The sequence below is a fragment of the Taudactylus pleione genome, unplaced genomic scaffold (genome assembly GCF_031769625.1).
Source record: "Taudactylus pleione unplaced genomic scaffold, aTauple2 ptg000505l, whole genome shotgun sequence".
NCBI lineage: Eukaryota > Metazoa > Chordata > Amphibia > Anura > Myobatrachidae > Taudactylus > Taudactylus pleione.
In genome coordinates, this window is record NW_028284907.1 from 365,000 (window position 1) to 384,362 (window position 19,363).

Here is a 19,363-nt window from a genome sequence, read left to right on the forward strand (position 1 = left end):
CGGTTGTGACGTTGTCGGACTGAACCTGCACAGCTTTCCCCTGAAGAATGTGATGGGCCAGCTTGAGGGCCCTGTAAACAACCCGAAGTTCCAATATGTTGATTGTTAGGGCTGATTCGACCGCTGTCCAACGGCCTTGAAAGGCGTGCGGACAAGTCACTGCGCCCCAACCCCCGGAGACTGCCATCCGTTGTCAGAATCCAAAAAGGGCGCCACTTGGTTAGATGAGTCGTCTGTAGCCACCAAGACAGAGACAGAAGCACCTCCGAAGAGAGCACCATCGCCTGAGCTTTTATCTGTTGGGGTAATCGATTCCACCTGGAAAGGATCAGCTTCTGCAGAGGCCTGGAATGAAACTGGGCATATTCCACCATGGATCCCAGTACCTGCATTGCCGAGTGGATTGACACTCAGCGACTGTGGAACCATCTGCGTAGTCGCATCTGTAAATTGGAGATCTTGTCTGCCGCCAGAAAGATTCTCTGCTGTTAAGAATCCAACAGGGCTCTCAGATGAAGTATCTTCTGAGAGGGAGTCAGGGAGGACTTTTTCCAATTGAAGAAGTTGGCCTCCCACTCTGGGAACCCCCAGAAGTTGGTCCGAACCATCAGGCAGAGGGTTTAGAAGCAGGTCACCTTGTACTCCAGGCCTGTTTCTTGGGTTTGGCAGCTTTCTTGGAAGCGGACCGTCTTTGTAAAGACTGTCCTTTGGCCTTCCCTTGGGGATGAAAGGTCAGAAAGGAAGAGGTACGAGGCTTGAAGAAGAAGAAGAAGATGCTGAAGACAGAAACGCAGATTTTGATGCTGCCAACATGTCAACAATCTTGTCCAGGTCTACGCCAAACAAGATCTCCCCATTGAAGGGTAAGCCTTCCAGGCTTTTCTTAGAATCAGCATTCGCCCTCCAAGAGCGCAGCCACAGGGTACGGCGGGCAGACATGGCCGAGACTCTGGAGGTCAGCAGACTGGGATCCAGCGCCGCCTCCCCAATATATGCAGCCACATCTCAAATGTGACCAACCAATGACACCTGTCCCCAGCAGAAGTCACTTTTAGACGTTTAAAACAGAGTATGTTTGGAAAGAGGAGCTGGCTTGTTATCCTCTATTACTAAGACAGATCTGACAGCCCGTCACCAAAGCAGGAATAGTAATTCTAGACCGAGTCTCCACCTCCTGTGGAGGGGAGTCGGGGTTAGAGACATCAGCAACCTCTCAGTCGTCAGATGACATCTCAAACTCTTGAGAGCTGTGTGGACTGCGATGACACCACAGGATGCTTAGTTGGCTTAAGGGGTTTCTCACCCTGCAACATGGTCTGGAGGGCAGTAGAGGAAGCCGCCAGGCTCTGCACTGAAGTAGAGAGACCGTCTACCCACGGAGGGGAGACAGGAGGAGGCTGCATAGCTGGAATCTGTTGCGGCAATCCCTGTGAGGGAATAACAGACTGCCGTGGTAACCCCACAGGGGGAAATACAGCTGGCACCGCTAAGTGGAACACAATGGATGCCAGGATCCGAGAAAAGGAAGCCCAAGGAGGCTCCTGTACAGGGGCTGGGACATTTGAAATGTCTGGTGGATTTACACATAAATCTGTACCAGCTCCTCCTCACTTAAACCTGCAGCACATAACCTGCAAGATAGCAGAATGGGTGCAGAAGTGTGCTCAATATTGTCCACGGCAGACATATCTGCAGAGCAATATATCACACAATATGGCACTGGGTATAATGCAACCACTGAGTATATAGGATACTAGTAAGAAGGCAAAATACTGGACCTGCTTAATGCTTGGGTAAGCTGCAGGAGCACACAGTTCAGATATGGCACAGTGCACCACACAACAGTATGTGACAAACCTCACAAATATTTAGCTCTATAGATGTGAGGTACCAGAAAAACACCCTGACTACACTTGTATGTTAGGGCATAAATCAGAGGAAAGGGATAGATAGATGCTGACAGGAGAGAAATAAAATAGACACAGACAGGCAGCGCTAGCATAAGTCACATACCATGCAGAAATGTAACTGCACGATGGCGCTACAAATCAACTACGCAGACTCAGCGTCTGGTAGGCTATAGTGGTACATACCCTGACCCTGGGCCGAGGTATGTAGGGGGACGGGACCTCGCGTTGTCCTGAGAGAGCTGCAACAGAGAAAATGGCTGCCGGAACCTCAGAGGGGGCGTGGCCGGAGGAGAACAGCTTAGAGAAGCCAGACCTCAGGGGAAAGGCGCCCTGAGCTGAGGGGAGGAGCCTCTTTAATGGGGAAGCTGTCTCCCCTGTCTGGATATTAACCGCCCCCGGGACGCTGGTTCCCGCACCAATTGTCCCCGGTGGTCTAGTGGATCGCGGTGACTGGAACCTGCGTCCACATTCAGCACTTCCAGTCAGTCCCCTGAGCCTGGAGGTATGACTGCCAACACGCGGGTCACGCCGCGTTACCTGTCCCCTTAACTTCCGGCTGCAGTCTGGGTCTGTCCACGGGGCCTGGCTAGCACTGACCCCGGGAAGCCCGCCGAGATCCCCAGTGCTGTACTGGCGTTTGCAGCGCCAGAGGGGTGACGGAACGGCAGCGCAGATGTCCTATGGACAGTCTGCTGCTGCGCGCTCTGAAGCACAAGAAAACGTAATAAGATAAAAAAATAAAAAGCTACAAGGGCTGCAGCCCCCCATGTAAAGGAGACCCGACTCTGACCGGGCACCAACGAAACGGAGTTGCCTCTGGCTCGGGGGAGGGGTATAGGGAGAGTGGGACCCAGTGTATCCTGGGAGCTAAAAGCTTAACAGCGTAGTGCCCGGATTCCATCCACCACCTACACCCCACGGTCTCTCTGTGGAGCCTATGGACCCTGAAGAAGAAACTATATATTTTTCTGTTTCTTTAAAAGAAAATCTCAGTCTTGTAACCATGGAATGAATGTGTGAGTGTATGTGATTGGATCGGCCGTTAGGGCATCTCTGTGATAAGCTTATATTCACAAAGCCGGTGTATTAGATAGAATAGATAGATCCAAGTGAAAAACACACAAAAACACTATAAGGCCATAGGTAGCAGCGTGTGAAACACCTTTCAGAAAATAATGTGGTTACAAGATATAATTAATTCTTATAATATGGACCTTATTACAGATCGCGGCATCACTGCCCGGGGGCCGGAAAACGGATCTCCTCTGAAAGCACAGAGGGACGCAGCAGCAGCAGCTACGGTCGCCCCCCACGCACGCACCCATACAGAGATCTATGACAGGGTGATGACGCAGCGAGTTCTTTTCTGACACACAAAACTCCGTTTTTTTATTACATGTATTATATTATCACATTATTTTCCTTGATTTTAATAATATGGAAGATAAAATAAAAGTTATATATTAGATACAGTAGGTCATAGTTCTAAAAAAAGCGTAGGCGCCTGGCGCAGCGCGGGGGCAGCGTAGGCGGATAATAGCCAGGATCTGGATTCTAAGTTTTTCTAAGAGCTCCCAGAATGGTTAAAAATACAAAGTGAATATTGCTGTAATAATAACTGTACTGACTGACTATCTACCCCAATAGTAAGGGCGTCAGCTCTGACAGTAACTGTACTGACTGACTATCTACCCCAATAATAAAAGCGTCAGCTCTGACAGTAACTGTACTGACTGACTATCTACCCCAATAATAAGGGCGTCAGCTCTGACAGTAACTGTACTCTATACCGCAGAGCTCTCACCAGAGAAGAAGTCCATACGGGCAGCGAACACGCACTGCGTAGCCAGGTAGCGGTAGAAATCACCCTTGTCCTGTACAGGTGCCTGATCAATGAGGGGGGAGAGGAAGGAAAGTCCTCTGTGCTTGTCCTGTGCCTGAGCCTTCTGCGACCTGTAAGGGAATTACTGAGACTTGTAAAATCGACCCCAGAACTTTTCAACAGGCGCATTACTACGGCCAATATAAGAGAGGAGGCTGCTCACTCTGGCAGGGTAATTAGTGCAGTTCTCATAGTGGAGTAAGGGGCAAGTCTGCTCCAATTACCCTCCCAACACTAGCAATAGCCTAAAGCACATCAAATTTACCCCTCACTCCTGGTACCGACCTCTTACTTACTGCAACTGCCCCTCTAAGCCTATTACTGACCTGCCTCCTCCCCTCACTAGCCTATTACTGACCTGCCCTCTCCCCCTCACTAGCCTATTACTGACCTGCCCTCTCCCCCTCACGAGCCTATTACTGACCTGCCCACTCCCCCTCATGAGCCTATTACTGACCTGCCCTCTCCCCTTCACGAGCCTATTACTGACCTGCCCTCTCCCCCTCACTAACCTATAACTGAACTGCCCTCTCCCCCCTCACTAGCCTATGACAGACCTGCCCTCTCCCCCTCACTAGCCTATTACTGACCGGATCCCTCCCCCTCACTAGCCTATTACTGACCTGATCCCTCCCCCTCACTAGCCTATTACTGACCTGCCCTCTCCCCCTCACTAGCCTATTACTGACCTGCCCTCTCCCCCTCACTAGCCTATTACTGACCTGATCCCTCCCCCTCACTAGCCTATTAGTGACCTGTCCTCTCCCCCTCACTAGCCTATTAGTGACCTGTCCTCTCCCCCTCACTAGCCTATTACTGACCTGTCCTCTCCCCCTCACTAGCCTATTACTGACCTGCCCTCTCCCCCTCACTAGCCTATTACTGACATGCCCTCTCCCCCTCACTAGCCTATTACTGACCTGCCCTCTCCCCCTCACTAGCCTATTACTGACATGCCCTCTCCCCCTCACTAGCCTATTACTGACCTGCCCTCTCCCCCTCACTAGCCTATTACTGACCTGCCCTCTCCCCCTCACAGCCTATTACTGACCTGCCCTCTCCCCCTCACTAGCCTATTACTGACCTGCCCTCTCCCCCTCACTAGCCTATTACTGACCTGATCCCTCCCCTCACTAGCCTATTACTGACCTGATCCCTCCCCCTCACTAGCCTATTACTGACCTGCCCTCTCCCCCTCACTAGCCTATTACTGACCTGCCCTCTCCCCCTCACTAGCCTATTACTGACCTGATCCCTCCCCCTCACTAGCCTATTAGTGACCTGTCCTCTCCCCCTCACTAGCCTATTAGTGACCTGTCCTCTCCCCCTCACTAGCCTATTACTGACCTGTCCTCTCCCCCTCACTAGCCTATTACTGACCTGCCCTCTCCCCCTCACTAGCCTATTACTGACATGCCCTCTCCCCCTCACTAGCCTATTACTGACCTGCCCTCTCCCCCTCACTAGCCTATTACTGACATGCCCTCTCCCCCTCACTAGCCTATTACTGACCTGCCCTCTCCCCCTCACTAGCCTATTACTGACCTGCCCTCTCCCCCTCACAGCCTATTACTGACCTGCCCTCTCCCCCTCACTAGCCTATTACTGACCTGCCCTCTCCCCCTCACTAGCCTATTACTGACCTGATCCCTCCCCTCACTAGCCTATTACTGACCTGCCCTCTCCCCCCTCACTAGCCTATTACTGACCTGCCCCCTCCCCCTCACTAGCCTATTACTGACCTGTCCTCTCCCCCTCACTAGCCTATTACTGACCTGCCCTCTCCTCACTAGCCTATTAATGACCTGCCCTCTCCCCCTCACTAGCCTATTACTGACCTGCCCACTCCCCTCACTAGCCTATTACTGACCTGCCCTCTCCCCCTCACTAGCCTATTACTGACCTGCCCTCTCCCCCTCACTAGCCTATTACTGACCTGCCCTCTCCCCCCCACTAGCCTATTACTGACCTGCCCTCTCCTCACTAGCCTATTACTGACCTGCCCTCTCCCCCTCACTAGCCTATTACTGACCTGCCCTTTCACCCTCACTAGCCTATTACTGACCTGCCCTCTCCCCCTCACTAGCCTATGACTGACCTGCCCTCTCCCCCTCACTAGCCTATTACTGACCTGCCCTCTCCCCCTCACTAGCCTATTACTGACCTGCCCCCTCCCAATAATAAGGGCGTCAGCTCTGACAGTTACTGTACTGACTGACTATCTACCCCAATAATAAGGGCGTCAGCTCTGACAGTAACACTGTCGGATCAACCAGTGGATAACATGGCGGCCACCTGGCAATCGTTTGGTAAGAGGTATCAGCCTCAGAGGCGTCTGGCCTCATGTTACTCATTTCCTGAGGCTCATTGTACCAAGTGGGAATCATCTCCTACGGTGGATTCCCATGTTATGCGCTTAGTTAAAAGTGCTACATTACCTATGCCTTCTACTTCTTCCTTAAAGGACCCTACAGATAGGAAAGGGGAGACTTGCCTGAAATCTATGTACTCTCTTTCTGGGGCTTTTGTCCGCCTGTCTGTGGCTATTTCATGGGTGGCTAAAGCCATAGAGAGCTGGCTGACGCACTTGAGGACTCCTTACCCTCAGAGGCTTCTGGAGATCAGGTGTCTTTGGTGGGTCACATTTGAGATGTGGCTACCTATATTGGGGAGGCTGCTCTGGAACGCTAGTTCACTGACCACCAGAGTCTCAGCCGCAGCCGTTTCTGCTCGCCGTACCCTATGGCTGCGCTCTTGGAGGGCGGATGCTGATTCCAAGAAAGGCCTGGAAGGCTTGCTATACAATGGTGAGATCTTGTTTGGTCCTGATCTGGACAAGATAGTTGACACGTTGGCAGCTTCAAAGTCTGCATTTCTGCCTTCAGCACCTTTGATTTTCAAGCCTCGTGCCTCTTCCTTTAGGTCCTTTCGTCCCCAAGGAAAGCCCAAAGGACAGTCCTTTCCTAGGCAGTCGACCTCTAAGAAGGCCGCCAAACCCAAGGGGCAGGTGTCACGGTCTCGGTGGGAGATTCACCTGTAGAGGGGGTGAAAGCGGGAGTCCTGGGTTGTGGAGGAAATCGTAGGCGTGGGGCCTGTATATAAGACTTCCTCATCCACGGACGTCAAACGTTGACGAGACCAGTGCAAAGGTGCAGAGTCTAACCAGCCGAGAGGTGTTCACCAGTGACCCCTACCAATCGGGATATGGGTTTTGCTGCACCCAGCTGGCAGGTCGCGGTCCTTTGCACTGGTGTCTGACTCCGTGGGAAATGGAGTCGAATATACAATGGCCCTGAAGAACGCAGGAGGGAGATATGAGGACCCTTTGAGGCCAATTGCTGGAGACAGATCCAAGTAGCAATCCGGAAAGTTCTTGTACGCTCCCTTGCGTCGAGGAGGTGAAAACCTTGCACACAGGTAAGATGTTCCGTACACTACTGCAGAGAGGGAGTAAGTCAATTGCACACAGGCTAGATAACAATCGCACTGCTGCGGTGAGAGATGGCAATCGCCGGCACACAGGTAAGATGGTCAGTACACTGTTGCACAGGGAGCTGGTAACTTGCACACAGGATAGGTAACAATCGCACTGCTGCGGTGAGAGATGGTAATCGTTCAGCACACAGGTAAGATGGTCAGTACACTGTGGCAAAGGATCTCAGCAATAATCCACAAAAGACACAGGAGAACCTGGAACGAGGTAGCAGCAAAGTAGCACTCGTAGCGACAACGTTGCACAGGCAACTTCCTGTGATCCGCAGTCTGGCTTTATCCCCAGCAGTAGCTGGTGTACAGCGTTACCTAAGCAGCAGCAGCTACCATTGGGTATGGAGTCGTCAGGTGATGCAGACTGTCATAGCTGCATCCATGCTGGCAACCGCAAAAACCAGGCATGTAGCAAACTAAGGCAGTTCACATGGCACTAAGGAGAATACTCAGCGCGTTACTCTCCGCCGCACCTGACGTCTGACCACGGGAGATCAGGGGAAGCCGGCACAGAGGTGAGCAACGGTCGATTCTAGGCCGCAACCTGACAGCAGGCCTGGAGAACAGGACACCATGCTTCAAAATCTGAGGATAAACCCACAGCCTGACAGGACAGGCCTCCCTCTGGAGTATTCCCAGAGTGGGAGGCCGACTTCTTCAGTTCACCCAGTGCTGGTGTCAAACCACCACGGATGCTTGGGTAAGAGAAGTGGTCTCTTACGGGAACGCCCTCTCATTCCTTAGAAGACTTCCACACCCAGTTTTTCTGCACAGGCCCTTCTTCAGACCCGAACAAGGCCTTACAGATCCAGAAGGCCATACAGTCCCTGCTGCAAGCAGGGGTCATTGTGTCAGTCCCGATATCCCAGCAAGGGGCTAGTTATTACGCTACATTCTTTCTGGTTCCGAAAACGAATGGGTCTCATCGGCCTATCCTCAACCTCAAATCTCTGAACAAATTCCTCAGGGTGCCACAGTTAAGGATGGAAACCTGCGCTCCATTATCCTGGCTGTAGAACCTGCGGATTTTATGGTATCACTGGATATTCAGGACGCATCCCTACATATGTACCTATAACGCCCTCTCACCAGCATTATCTCTGGTTTGCTATACTACAGCAATACTTCCAATTTCAGGCTGTGCCCTTTGGCCAGTTTACAGCACCATGGGTGTTTAACAAGCTTATGGATGTTATGGCAGCCCATCTGCGGTGTCAGGGGGTCCGCCTGCTACCGTACTTGGACAACCTCTTGCGGTCTGGCAGGTTCCCCAGAGGTGCTTCACCGCCATCTGGAACTGATAATTGCTTTCCTGCAATCAATTGGAAAAAGTCCTCCCTGTCTCCCTCACAGAAAATGGTTCGCATTCGGTATGGAATGCCGGCTGCTGCATGACCGGCAGTTCGAATCCCGGCTGAGGCAGCCCGTCAAAAAAGCAGAGCCCGGCAGCGGAAGACCGACAGCGCTGGAAATCCCGATCGTCTAAAGGTAAGTATAAACTATTCTATTCTAACCCCCTAACCCTAACCCTCCTTAGGCTGTCTGCTTGCGGCACCCGGCATCCCTTCGATCGGGATGCCGGGCGCTGGTGTCGGGAAAATGACAGGCGTCTGGATTATAGACGCCTGTCATTTAACCCTAGCCGGCATTAAGGATTCTAGGTGCCGGCGGTCGAGATTGCGACCGCCGGCATCTTAAACGTATCCCAATGGTTCACCTGGGAGCCATACTGAACTCACAAGAGCAGAGGATCTTTCTGACCTCAGACAAGATCTCCACTCTACAGCTACGAGTGCGCCGTTGCCTCCACAGTCGCCGGGAGTCGATACACTCAGCAATGCAAGTTCTGGGATAAATGGTGTCCACCTTCAACATGGTGGAATATGCTCAATTTCATTCCAGGCCTCTGCAACGGCTGATCCTCTCCAGGCGGAACGGTTTACCCCACCGAATCAAGGCTCAGACGATGGTGCTCTCGCTGGAAGTGCATCTGTCTCTGGCGTGGTGGCTCCAGACTTCTCATCTAACCATGGGCCGCCCCTTTTGGATCCAGGACTGGGTTCTCCACATGACGAATGGCAGTCTCCGGGGTTGGGTCGCAGTGACAGGTCCGCACTCCCTTCAAGGTCATTGGACGGAGGTCGAATCGACCCTACCAATCAACATGCTGGAACTTCGGGCTGTCTACAGGGCCATCCAGCAGGCTCAACACATACTTAATGGAAAACCCGTACAACTCCATTCCGACAATGCCACAACGGTGGCCTACATCAACCACCAAGAAGGCACTCAAAGGCGGGCCACAATGACAGAGGTGTCACGCATTCTCACATGGGCAGAGAGTCATCTCCCGGTCATTTCTGCTGTGTTCATACCGGGATTTCTCAATTGGGAAGCGGACTTCCTCAGCCGTCATGACGTGCAACCCAGGGATGGTCGCTTCACCGAGAACTGTTTCAACTCCTAGTGGACAGATGGGGCCTCCCAGAGGTGGACCTCATGGCCTCCCAACACAGTCACAAACTACCAGTGTACGGGTCCAAAACAAGAAATGCCGAGGCGACTTTGATAGACGCTCTGTCAGTGAAGTGGACCTTCAAGTTCGTGTACCAGTTTCCCTTCTAGCTTGTGTTCTTTGGAAGTTCAATCGGAGGCACTGTCCTGGTGGCTCCAGCTTGGTCCAGATGTCATTGGTTCTCAGATCTTTGGAGCCTCTCCATCGATACTCCGTTCCTGCTGCCTCAAACTCTGGACCTGTTGTCTCAGGGTCCTTACCTTTACCCGGACCTGGGTTGTCTGTCTTGGATGGCGTGGCTCTTGAGACATCCCTTCTAAGGTCCAAGGGATTCTCTAGCTCTGTGGTGGCTACCATGCTCAGAGCGTGTAAGCCAGCCTCTGCTCGAATCTACCACAGAGTGTGGCATACGTATTTTAAATGGTGTCATACACAAGGCAACTACCCCCAAGTGTTTAGGATTTCTAAAGTCCTGGCCCTCCTTCAAGCTGGATTGAACTCCGACTGGCCTCTCTGAAAGTGCATGTCTCTGCTCTGTCGATTTGGTTCCAGCATAGATTTGCTCCACTGCCGGATGTCCGCACCTTTCTCCAGGGAGTCCTACGGATTCAACATCCCTTTGTCCCTGCAGTGGCTCCTTGGAATTTGTCAGTGGTTATTCATGCCCTTCAGGATCCCCCAGTTGAACATCTTGCTTCAGTGGATCTCAAGTGGTTGACGGCTAAGGTTCTTTTTCTTCGGGCTATTGATTCTGCCATAAGGGTGTCAGATTTAGGGGTGCTCTCCTGTCGCTCCCCATTTCTAATATTTATAGGACAGGGCTGTGCTTCGGACTCACCCTGGTTTCCTTCCTAAAGTTGTATCTAGTTTCCACATCAATGAGGAAATTGTTGTCCCTTTCAGTCACCTGGCCTCTCGGCTGGTGAGGCCTCTTTGGACGTGGTCTGTGCACTTAGGTTTTATCAGTTCCATTTGCAAATCAAACTCTCGGTTTGTGCTTTATGGGTTTTATTAGAAAGGATGGCCAACCAACAAGCAAACTTTGGCTAGATGGCTTCGGATGACCATCTCTCAGATTTACACACGGGCAGATCTTCCAGTTCTGGCTTCTGTTACTGCTCATTCTACTCAGTCTGTGGGTCCTTCATGGGCAGCTCGCCCTGGCGCCTTGGCTGTACAGCTTTGTAAGGCAACCACGTGGTCCTATGCATTTGACACCTTCGCCTCTCAGGATGCTTCCTTTTGGCGCCAGATTCACCTCTCAGCGCAGGAGCGTCCCTACCTTTGAAGGACTGCTTTGAGACTTCCCCAAGGTCTCCATGTTGGAGCCTATGGACCCTGAAGAAGAAAATGAGAGTTATGGTAAGAACTTACCTTTGTTAACTCTCTTTTTTGAAGTCCATAGGGTTCACAAGGCACCCACTCTGACGCACCTGGCTTCATATGGGCTATGTTTCTGGTCACTGGTTTCCAGTCTCCTGTCTCCTTCTCTGTGAGTGTGATTCTTGTGTGTACTAGTCTTCCTTCTCTCTTATCCTCCTCCGGCATTTGGCTTGTCACAAACTAAAGTGCCTCTGGCTCGGGGGTGAGGTATAGGGAGAGTGGACCAATGCATCCTGAGAGCTAAAGCTTTTAACTGCGTGTTTCCCGGATGTCCTAGCCATCACCTACACCCCAAGGTCTCGCTGTGGACCCTATGGACTTCAAAGAAAGAGTTAACAAAGGTAAGTTCTTACCATAACTCTCAATTTTCCCAGCCACACCTTAAGGCTACAGAAGGATATTGTGAAATCTGTCCTGAATACTGTATCTGACAGCTCAGAGAAAAGTCTCAGGCACACAGAGTGACAGTAATTAACCGAGGATTGGTCAGACACTGGGGTGCCAGCAATCATTCATTTGGCAGCGGGAAGATGGCATGTGCCAAAATGTCAAAACCAGCGCTCAGTCACCTATCACCACCACAATCACCCGGCCAATGTACCTCACGACGGCCTTGCCTCCTCCCCTAGTCTTTATGGTGTCGGCTGACGACATGGCGAGTGTAATCAGGCTTCCTGCACGATAAATCAGACGGGCGGCCACCTGTGGATATAAGGAGAGCCTTCATTGGAAAAGTACAACTGAACATGCCATGTAGAGTTAGCGACAGCACAGATCAGCAGTGGAAGAATCTCAGCAGTGGGCTCAGAGGATTGACAGATGTACTGATACATTATCTCTGTGAGGGGCCACAAGGTGGCACTATAGGAATGTAAATGCAGAGTGAAACGACATGCATCACGTCACGTGCAGACCGGGATACATACCACTTCTCCAACGAGGGTAGACAAACTGGGGGCCACTTGGCTCATCTTTGAGCGGAGTTGTTCATGCAGAACATTCCAATTCTCTGATAGCGACATGACTTGACTGTTGAAGCCCTCAATTATGGTGAGGTCATCGGGTACGAGGTCCATGCCTGGAGGAGAGGTGCGACGGAGATGAGAACATCCAGTAAGAGGTCAAATGACCAACACCTGTGACAATAAAATATACCCCTTGAAAAGCGAGACGCGTCCAGGATTGCCAGGGCCATGGCACTGTCCGTGACTATCTCCTCCATGGCTTCCAGCTTCTCCTCCGACAGCTCATTGCGGTCTCCGATGAATCTCACCAAGCAGCAGTAGGTGTAGTTATCAGACACAATAGTTGTAAGCTCCGGGAAGTGAAACCAGTACCAATCTCTGTATGGGGAGAGAAGAGTGATAGTAATACAGCCTGGCGAGGTCTGTACCCCCGATTACAATACTGCACCGCGGAGCTGTGGTGTAGACAGAGATCTCACTACGCTACCTCCTCTTTCTATAGACAGCGGGGAGAACAACACTATCTGTGGTAAGCATTGGGAGGATGAGAACATGGCCGTCCAGTAGTCTGGTTAGTAGATTAGGTTGATCTTGGGGACTGAGGTCCAGCCTCAGTATAGTTACCTATGAAGAGGTCCTCACCTGACACTCATGGAGAGGGCGTTTATGTTACTGTCCAGCTCATCCAGTAAAATGATAGACTGCATGATCATGTTGTCCTCTTCACTTATGTTGACACTGACCATGGCGCCGTAGTAGCTGTGGCCTAAACCGAGCTGCGCTTCGGAGGCCGACTGAGCTGTGAGTCCTTTCACCAGGGAGTGAAAGTATAACCGGATCCCTGCACAGAAAGACACTACAGGTAATGGCCGTCCACCTAGGATATTGTAATACAAACGCACCTCTGACCAGACCTAACCGCAAGTAACAGGACTTCACAACCCAGGAGAGTCTGACATTCTCAGCCACCACTAGAAACCATGAGACCAGGAGCTGGCACTATCCCAGACGTGGTCACAAAATCGTGAGACCAGTAACTCACCTCTCATAATCTCGGCCACCACGCCGCCCGTCTGGCATAGGACATTCAGCTCGTTCTGGATTGCAGCTCCGATCCCACTGTCACTCACGCCAAGCACAGGAGTCCTCCTCTCAGCCGGCATGCATGTCGGCAGGTTTGTCTCCAGGAACAGCTTCAGGTCCTCAGGGAGGACACCTGGGGAAGACACAAATGTATATCCAGGAGTCAAAGTACATCCAAAGTAGGAAAGACAACTACAAGTCCACAAAGTAATCATCTAGAGGTTCCTGAAACCCAAAATACTAATCCCACATGATATAGAACATAATCATAACACTGCACGTTATCCTAGAGGTCACAGCACAGTGTCCATCAAGGCACAAGAAACATCCAATCTTCACCACCTCCAGGCTTCAGAGGACTTTGGAATCAACTACTGCACTCTCCTACAAGGTTATCTAAGAACCAATACTCCATATAAAGACCAGGTTACACTGAATATCGGTGCTGGGTGTCTTCTGCAAGCTGCCCACCCCACCATGTGGCAATTCATTGGGTGCCCCTCTACAGAGACACCAAAGGGCAAAGTTTAAGAAGTCCATCTGCAACTGTTTGGTACAAAGGCCATAGCCCAAAGCTCAGAACACTATATGGCATACATATGGAGATCTGCCATGGTTTTACACCCAGAGAGGGAGCAGGCTGCAGAGAGGGCTTGGGATGAGAACCAGACAGAAGATACTGTGGTCACTCAGGCACTGCATTACCTACGTAACACCCCTCGCCCCTGCACAGAGGCCCCCAGAATTAATTTATACTTGGGTGGAGGGAACGCAGGGCGTGCTCAGTAATCAGAGTGACATCACACAGCTCAGTCAATTGACAGATCATTAGATATCACTGCACGCCCCGCGTGTAACACTAAACACCTGACATTACCTTCAGAGATGGTGATCATATTCTCCAGGGCCTCTTTGGTGGACTTAAATGGAGAGAACACTTCAAGCTTCACAATGCTGCTAAATGTTTCAATACTCAGCAGAGACTCCTCCACCTGCAGGCAGGAGATGGAATTACAGTGTCAGGCTCCTCTATATTTAATCCTTTTACCATTGGGTACATGCACTATAAAACGTTCACAATTTATTATCTATTATATATAAGGTGCCACAAGGGTTTTGTACAAGGGAACAGAAGGATAGACAAGTACAATGTATAAATTCACGTAAATGTATAATTACAGTGAGCAGTTAGCATAATTATGCAGATGAAAGAAGAGGAGAGGGCATTCATGATCATAGCATAGCAGCTAGATTGAAATAATGAGTTATAAGGGCTGCGTGAAGACAGGGAGGCTGGATGCCTAATGGAGCGAGGGAGGGAATTCCAGAGGTTAGGAGCGGCCCAGGACACATCCTGAATGTAAGAGTGGGAAGCAGGAGAGGCAGCAATCATTAGGAAATGGAAGAGAGCAGGAGGGAGTGTAAGAGGAAATGAGGCTGGGGATGTAGGGAGGAGAGGTGAGGAAATGAGGCTGGGGATGTAGGGAGGAGAGGTGAGGTGGAGATGTAGGGAGAAGAAGGAAATGAGACTGGAGATGTGGAGAGGAGTGATGAGGTAATGAGGCTGTTGATGTAGGGAAAAGCAGTGAGAAAATGAGGCTGGACATGTATGGAGAAGGGGTGAGAAGATGAGGCTGGAGATGTGAAGAGCAGTGATGAGGTAATGAGGCTGGAGATGTGAAGAGCAGTGATGAGGTAATGAGGCTGGAGATGTGGAGAGGAGCGATGAGGTAATGAAGCTGTTGATGTAAGGAGGAGCAGTGAGGAAATGAGGCTGTTGATGTAGGGAGGAGCGATGAAGAAATAAGGCTGGAGATTTAGGGCCTCATTCAGAGGCGGTCGTAGGATGCAAGCGGTCGCTCAGAAACAGGGTGGCCGCTTGCATCCTGAACAGCCGCCTCCATGTCGGCGCTAAGGGAGATGGTCGCGATGGTCAAGACCATCGCAACCATCGGGGCTTACGACGAGACCCTAGGGTAGGGTCTCGTCAACCTTAAGCCCCAGGGAGCTTCCTGCTGTGTTTTAGCAGGAAGCTCCCCACTGACATCACTGATGATGTCAGTGCGGCCGCCCACAAACCGGTAGGCGTTCGTAAAGGAACGCCTCTGTTTTGGAAACCACCCCCCCGGCCCAAGAGTATTTGCTGTTAGCCGCTTGAGTTCCACAGAATCCAGAGGTTCGAATGGAGGACCCTGGAGGGCACGAAGAACTACTGACAAATCCCAAGGAGCCACTGGAGGGACAAAGGGAGGTTGAAACTAGAGGTCCGGATAAAGGCAGGGACCTTGAGACAACCGGTCCGGTCATTGAGGCAGCAGGAACGGAGTGTCGATGGAGAGACTCTGCAGATCTGAGTACCAATGACATCTGGGCCAAGCTAGAGCCTCCAGCAGGACAGTGCCTCCATTTTGTTTGAACTTCCGAAGAACTCGAGGAAGAAGGCACAGGAGGAAATAGGTACACAAACTGGAAGGTCCACATTACTGATAATGCCTCAGCATCTCTTGTTCTGGACCCGTACACTGGCAGTCTGTAATTGTGTCGGGAAGCCATGAGGACCACCTCTGGGAGGCTCCATCTGTTCAGTAGGGGGTAAATTTACTAAGAATCGAGTCTGGGAGAGTTTGCTTTTTTCAACTCGATTAGCTACGCCGAAACTCGGGTGATTTGAGGCTCCTGAGACTCTCAAATTTACCAAGAAGTGAGTTTAGCTGAGAGTGAGATGTTCGATGGTGAAGCAGAACAAGATTTCTCCCCCGAGTAGCAGGTTTTGCAGGAGATTACTCACTCGAGATTGTCTTCTCTCTGCAAAACTCTCCTGAGCAAGCAGCCTGCACATATCATGAGATACGTGTTAGCTGCTTGTGTTCTAAAATAAAAAGTTTAAGAGTAAAAAAAAAAAAAAAAAAAAATATAGACATAGGGCCCCCTTCCATGTGGGAACTGTCAGTAGCTGGAGCCGATCGGCGGGCGCTGATTGGCTGGCGGGACGCACAAACCCCGTACAATCCCGTCAGCTGGCATTCGCAAGATATTTGTATGTGTGACTCAGGTAAGTCGTTTTGTTTTTTTGCTAAGTCCCGGGGATGCTGTGGAGACCAGCGCCAGGATGAGTATAGATTCTTTTTTGCAGGGCCAGTCATTATGGATTCTACATGGGACAAGTGGACAGACCGGCTGGTATAGGTAAGTATGTGTGAGTGGGTAAGTGTATGCAATAAACTTTTACTTGTCACGGTGTGTGTATTTTGTCTTTAACTATTTATTTTACAGTGGGGGTACAGGTGGCGCCCGTCTGCTGACACTTGCAATTCCACAAGTGCCAAAGGGCAGGCATGCTGGCACCTGTAGTCCCACTGTAAAATACAATTGTTTCATTCTATTCTTTACATTATTACCCCCGTATCCAATGTTCCAGGGGTGCGGGGAAGAGCCCCGGGCTTCAGTCCAAGCCTGGGGTTAAGGGAGGGAGGGGGGACTCCTTTTTCCCCTGAGATCCCCGGCTTGGCCGGACCTGCATGGACTGATAATGCTTTGGCCCCGGAGCCCCGGTGAAAGGGTCTCCGAGGTGTGGCATCAAAGCTTGGCCGTTTTGGGTCCGGTGCTGGTTTTAAATATAGGGGGTACCCTACACATTTTATTCCCCTATATTTAAAACCAGGACTGGCCCTGCAGCCTGGTGTTGGTTTTTAAATTACGGTGGAACCCTACACATTTTGTTCCCCCTAATTTTAGAAACCAGAACTGGCTGGCAAGTCCGGGGCTGGTTAATCTTTAGGAGGGGGACCCCATGTCATTATTTTTTTTTTACTTTTACCTTCTTTTCACAATTTACAGGCAGAAACATACATGGATCACAGTGATCTGTGTATGTTTCTGCCAAATTCGCTGATCACAGGCAGGTGTATTTATTTCACAAGTTTTTACAGGAGAGTTTTTCCATCTCATGAGAGTTTAGAAACTCTCTGCTTGGTAAATTCCCGAATCCTATCTTCACCAGTGAAAAGGTTCTCGAGTTTTACCGATGGTGAATTGAAGAGAGTTTGTTAACTCTCCAGTATTTTCCCATAGCAAAGGAGATCTCTCCCGAGTTTGACATTAGTAAATTTGAGTAGAAAAAAATGCGAAACTCTCCAGAGTTTGTAACTCTCCCAGACTCTATTCTTAGTAAATTTACCCATAGGAGTGAAAAACCTCTTGGTGAAGCGAATATTCCCTGGGATGCATGTCGTGACGGCTACGGAAGTCGGCTTCCCAATTGAGAACTTCCGGAATGAACACTGCAGAGATGGCCAGAAGGTGACCCTCGGCCCATGTCAGAAAGCGTGACACTTCTGTCATAGCCGCCCGACTTAGAGTGCCTTCTTGATGTTTGATGTAAGCCACTGTTGTGGCATTGTCGGACTGAAGTATGTGCTAGGCCAGTTTGAGGGTCCAGTAGAAAGCTCGAAGTTCCAATATGTTGAGCGGCAGGTTTGATTCAACCGATGTCCAACGTCCCTGAAAGGAGTGTGGACCAGTCACCGCGCCCCCGTCCTGGAGACTGGCGTCCATTGTTAGGATTACCCAGTCCGGTATCCAAAAGGGGCGACCCTTGGTTAGATGAGATGTCTGTAGCCACCAAGATAGAGACAGACGCACCTCCGGAGAGAGCATTATCGGCTGAAGGATTAGCCTTTGCAAAGGCTAATCCCACAGGTAAATTAATCACTGGCTACTCCAACCAGATGCAACTGATCTGTTTTTATAGCATAGCAGCAATTACATTGCATAGGTAAAATAATAATATTAGTTGCTGTAAGTTGTTTTAAACTTGTACTATGTTTTATAAATTAAAGGGACTACTGACCTCACTATGCGCAGATCTGATTAGCACCTTCTGCTATGGGTGGAGGGCTGCTTGAAAGGGGGTGGGGTAAATCAGGATGCACACGTTTGTAGCCTTATATATTCAGTTCAGAGTAGGCTGCTAGGCCGTTTAGGCTGTTAGGGTGTTTCGTTCTAAAGTGTATTGAGCATTAAAAATCAATATTAGCGTTATACCGGCGTTAAACCGAAGGAAAACAGATGGAAAACATACTGCAAGCCAACAATAACACAGATGGACTACACCAGTGGTGCCAAACTCTGGCCCTACAGCTGTGGGACTACGTATGCCAGCATGCCCTGCCACAGATTTAGCATGTCCTAATAGCAAAACTGTGGCAGTGCATGCTGGGATGTGTAGTTCCACTGCAGCTGAAGGGCCCGAGTTTGACACCACTGGACTACACTCAAGCTACACAGTCAACAAATCTAACTCCTGCAGTCTGCATAACCTGCACACTCTACACTGATCTCCCTGTATGGACACTGCATAACCTGCACACTCTGCACTGATCTCCCTGGTATGGACTCTGCATAACCTGCACACTCTACACTGATCTCCCTGGTATGGACACTGCATAACCTGCACACTCTACACTGATCTCCCTAGTATGGACACTGCATAACCTGCACACTCTACACTGATCTCCCTGGTATGGACACTGCATAACCTGCACACTCTACACTGATCTCCCTGGTATGGACACTGCATAACCTGCACACTCTACACTGATCTCCCTGTATGGACACTGCATAACCTGCACACTCTACACTGATCTCCCTGGTATGGACACTGCATAACCTGCACACTCTACACTGATCTCCCTGGTATGGACACTGCATAACCTGCACACGCTACACTGATCTCCCTGGTATGGACACTGCATAACCTGCACACTCTACACTGATCTCCCTGTATGGACACTGCATAACCTACACACTCTACACTGATCTCCCTGGTATGGACACTGCATAACCTGCACACTCTACACTGATCTCCCTGTATGGACACTGCATAACCTGCACACTCTACACTGATCTCCCTGTATGGACACTGCATAACCTACACACACTACACTGATCTCCCTGGTATGGACACTGCATAACCTGCACACTCTACACTGATCTCCCTGTATGGACACTGCATAACCTGCACACTCTACACTGATCCCCCTGGTATGGACGCTGCATAACCTGCACACTCTACACTGATCTCCCTGGTTTGGACACTGCATAACCTACACACTCTACACTGATCTCCCTGGTATGGACA

General features: G+C 50.5%; 1 protein-coding gene across 1 annotated transcript in view; it reads right to left on the bottom strand.

The window, feature by feature from the left end:
* The window catches only part of LOC148501709 (uncharacterized), a 288,055-nt gene that overhangs the window by 150,149 nt on the left and 118,543 nt on the right, over positions 1-19,363 (bottom strand). The window contains exons 3-9 of the mRNA XM_088450064.1: positions 14,102-14,216; positions 13,184-13,357; positions 12,784-12,982; positions 12,332-12,519; positions 12,103-12,254; positions 11,778-11,878; positions 3,715-3,863 (exon numbers count right to left, since the gene is read on the bottom strand). Coding sequence (XP_088306190.1) covers positions 3,715-3,863; positions 11,778-11,878; positions 12,103-12,254; positions 12,332-12,519; positions 12,784-12,982; positions 13,184-13,357; positions 14,102-14,216 — 1,078 coding nt within the window. The remainder of the gene's footprint in view (positions 1-3,714; positions 3,864-11,777; positions 11,879-12,102; positions 12,255-12,331; positions 12,520-12,783; positions 12,983-13,183; positions 13,358-14,101; positions 14,217-19,363) is intronic.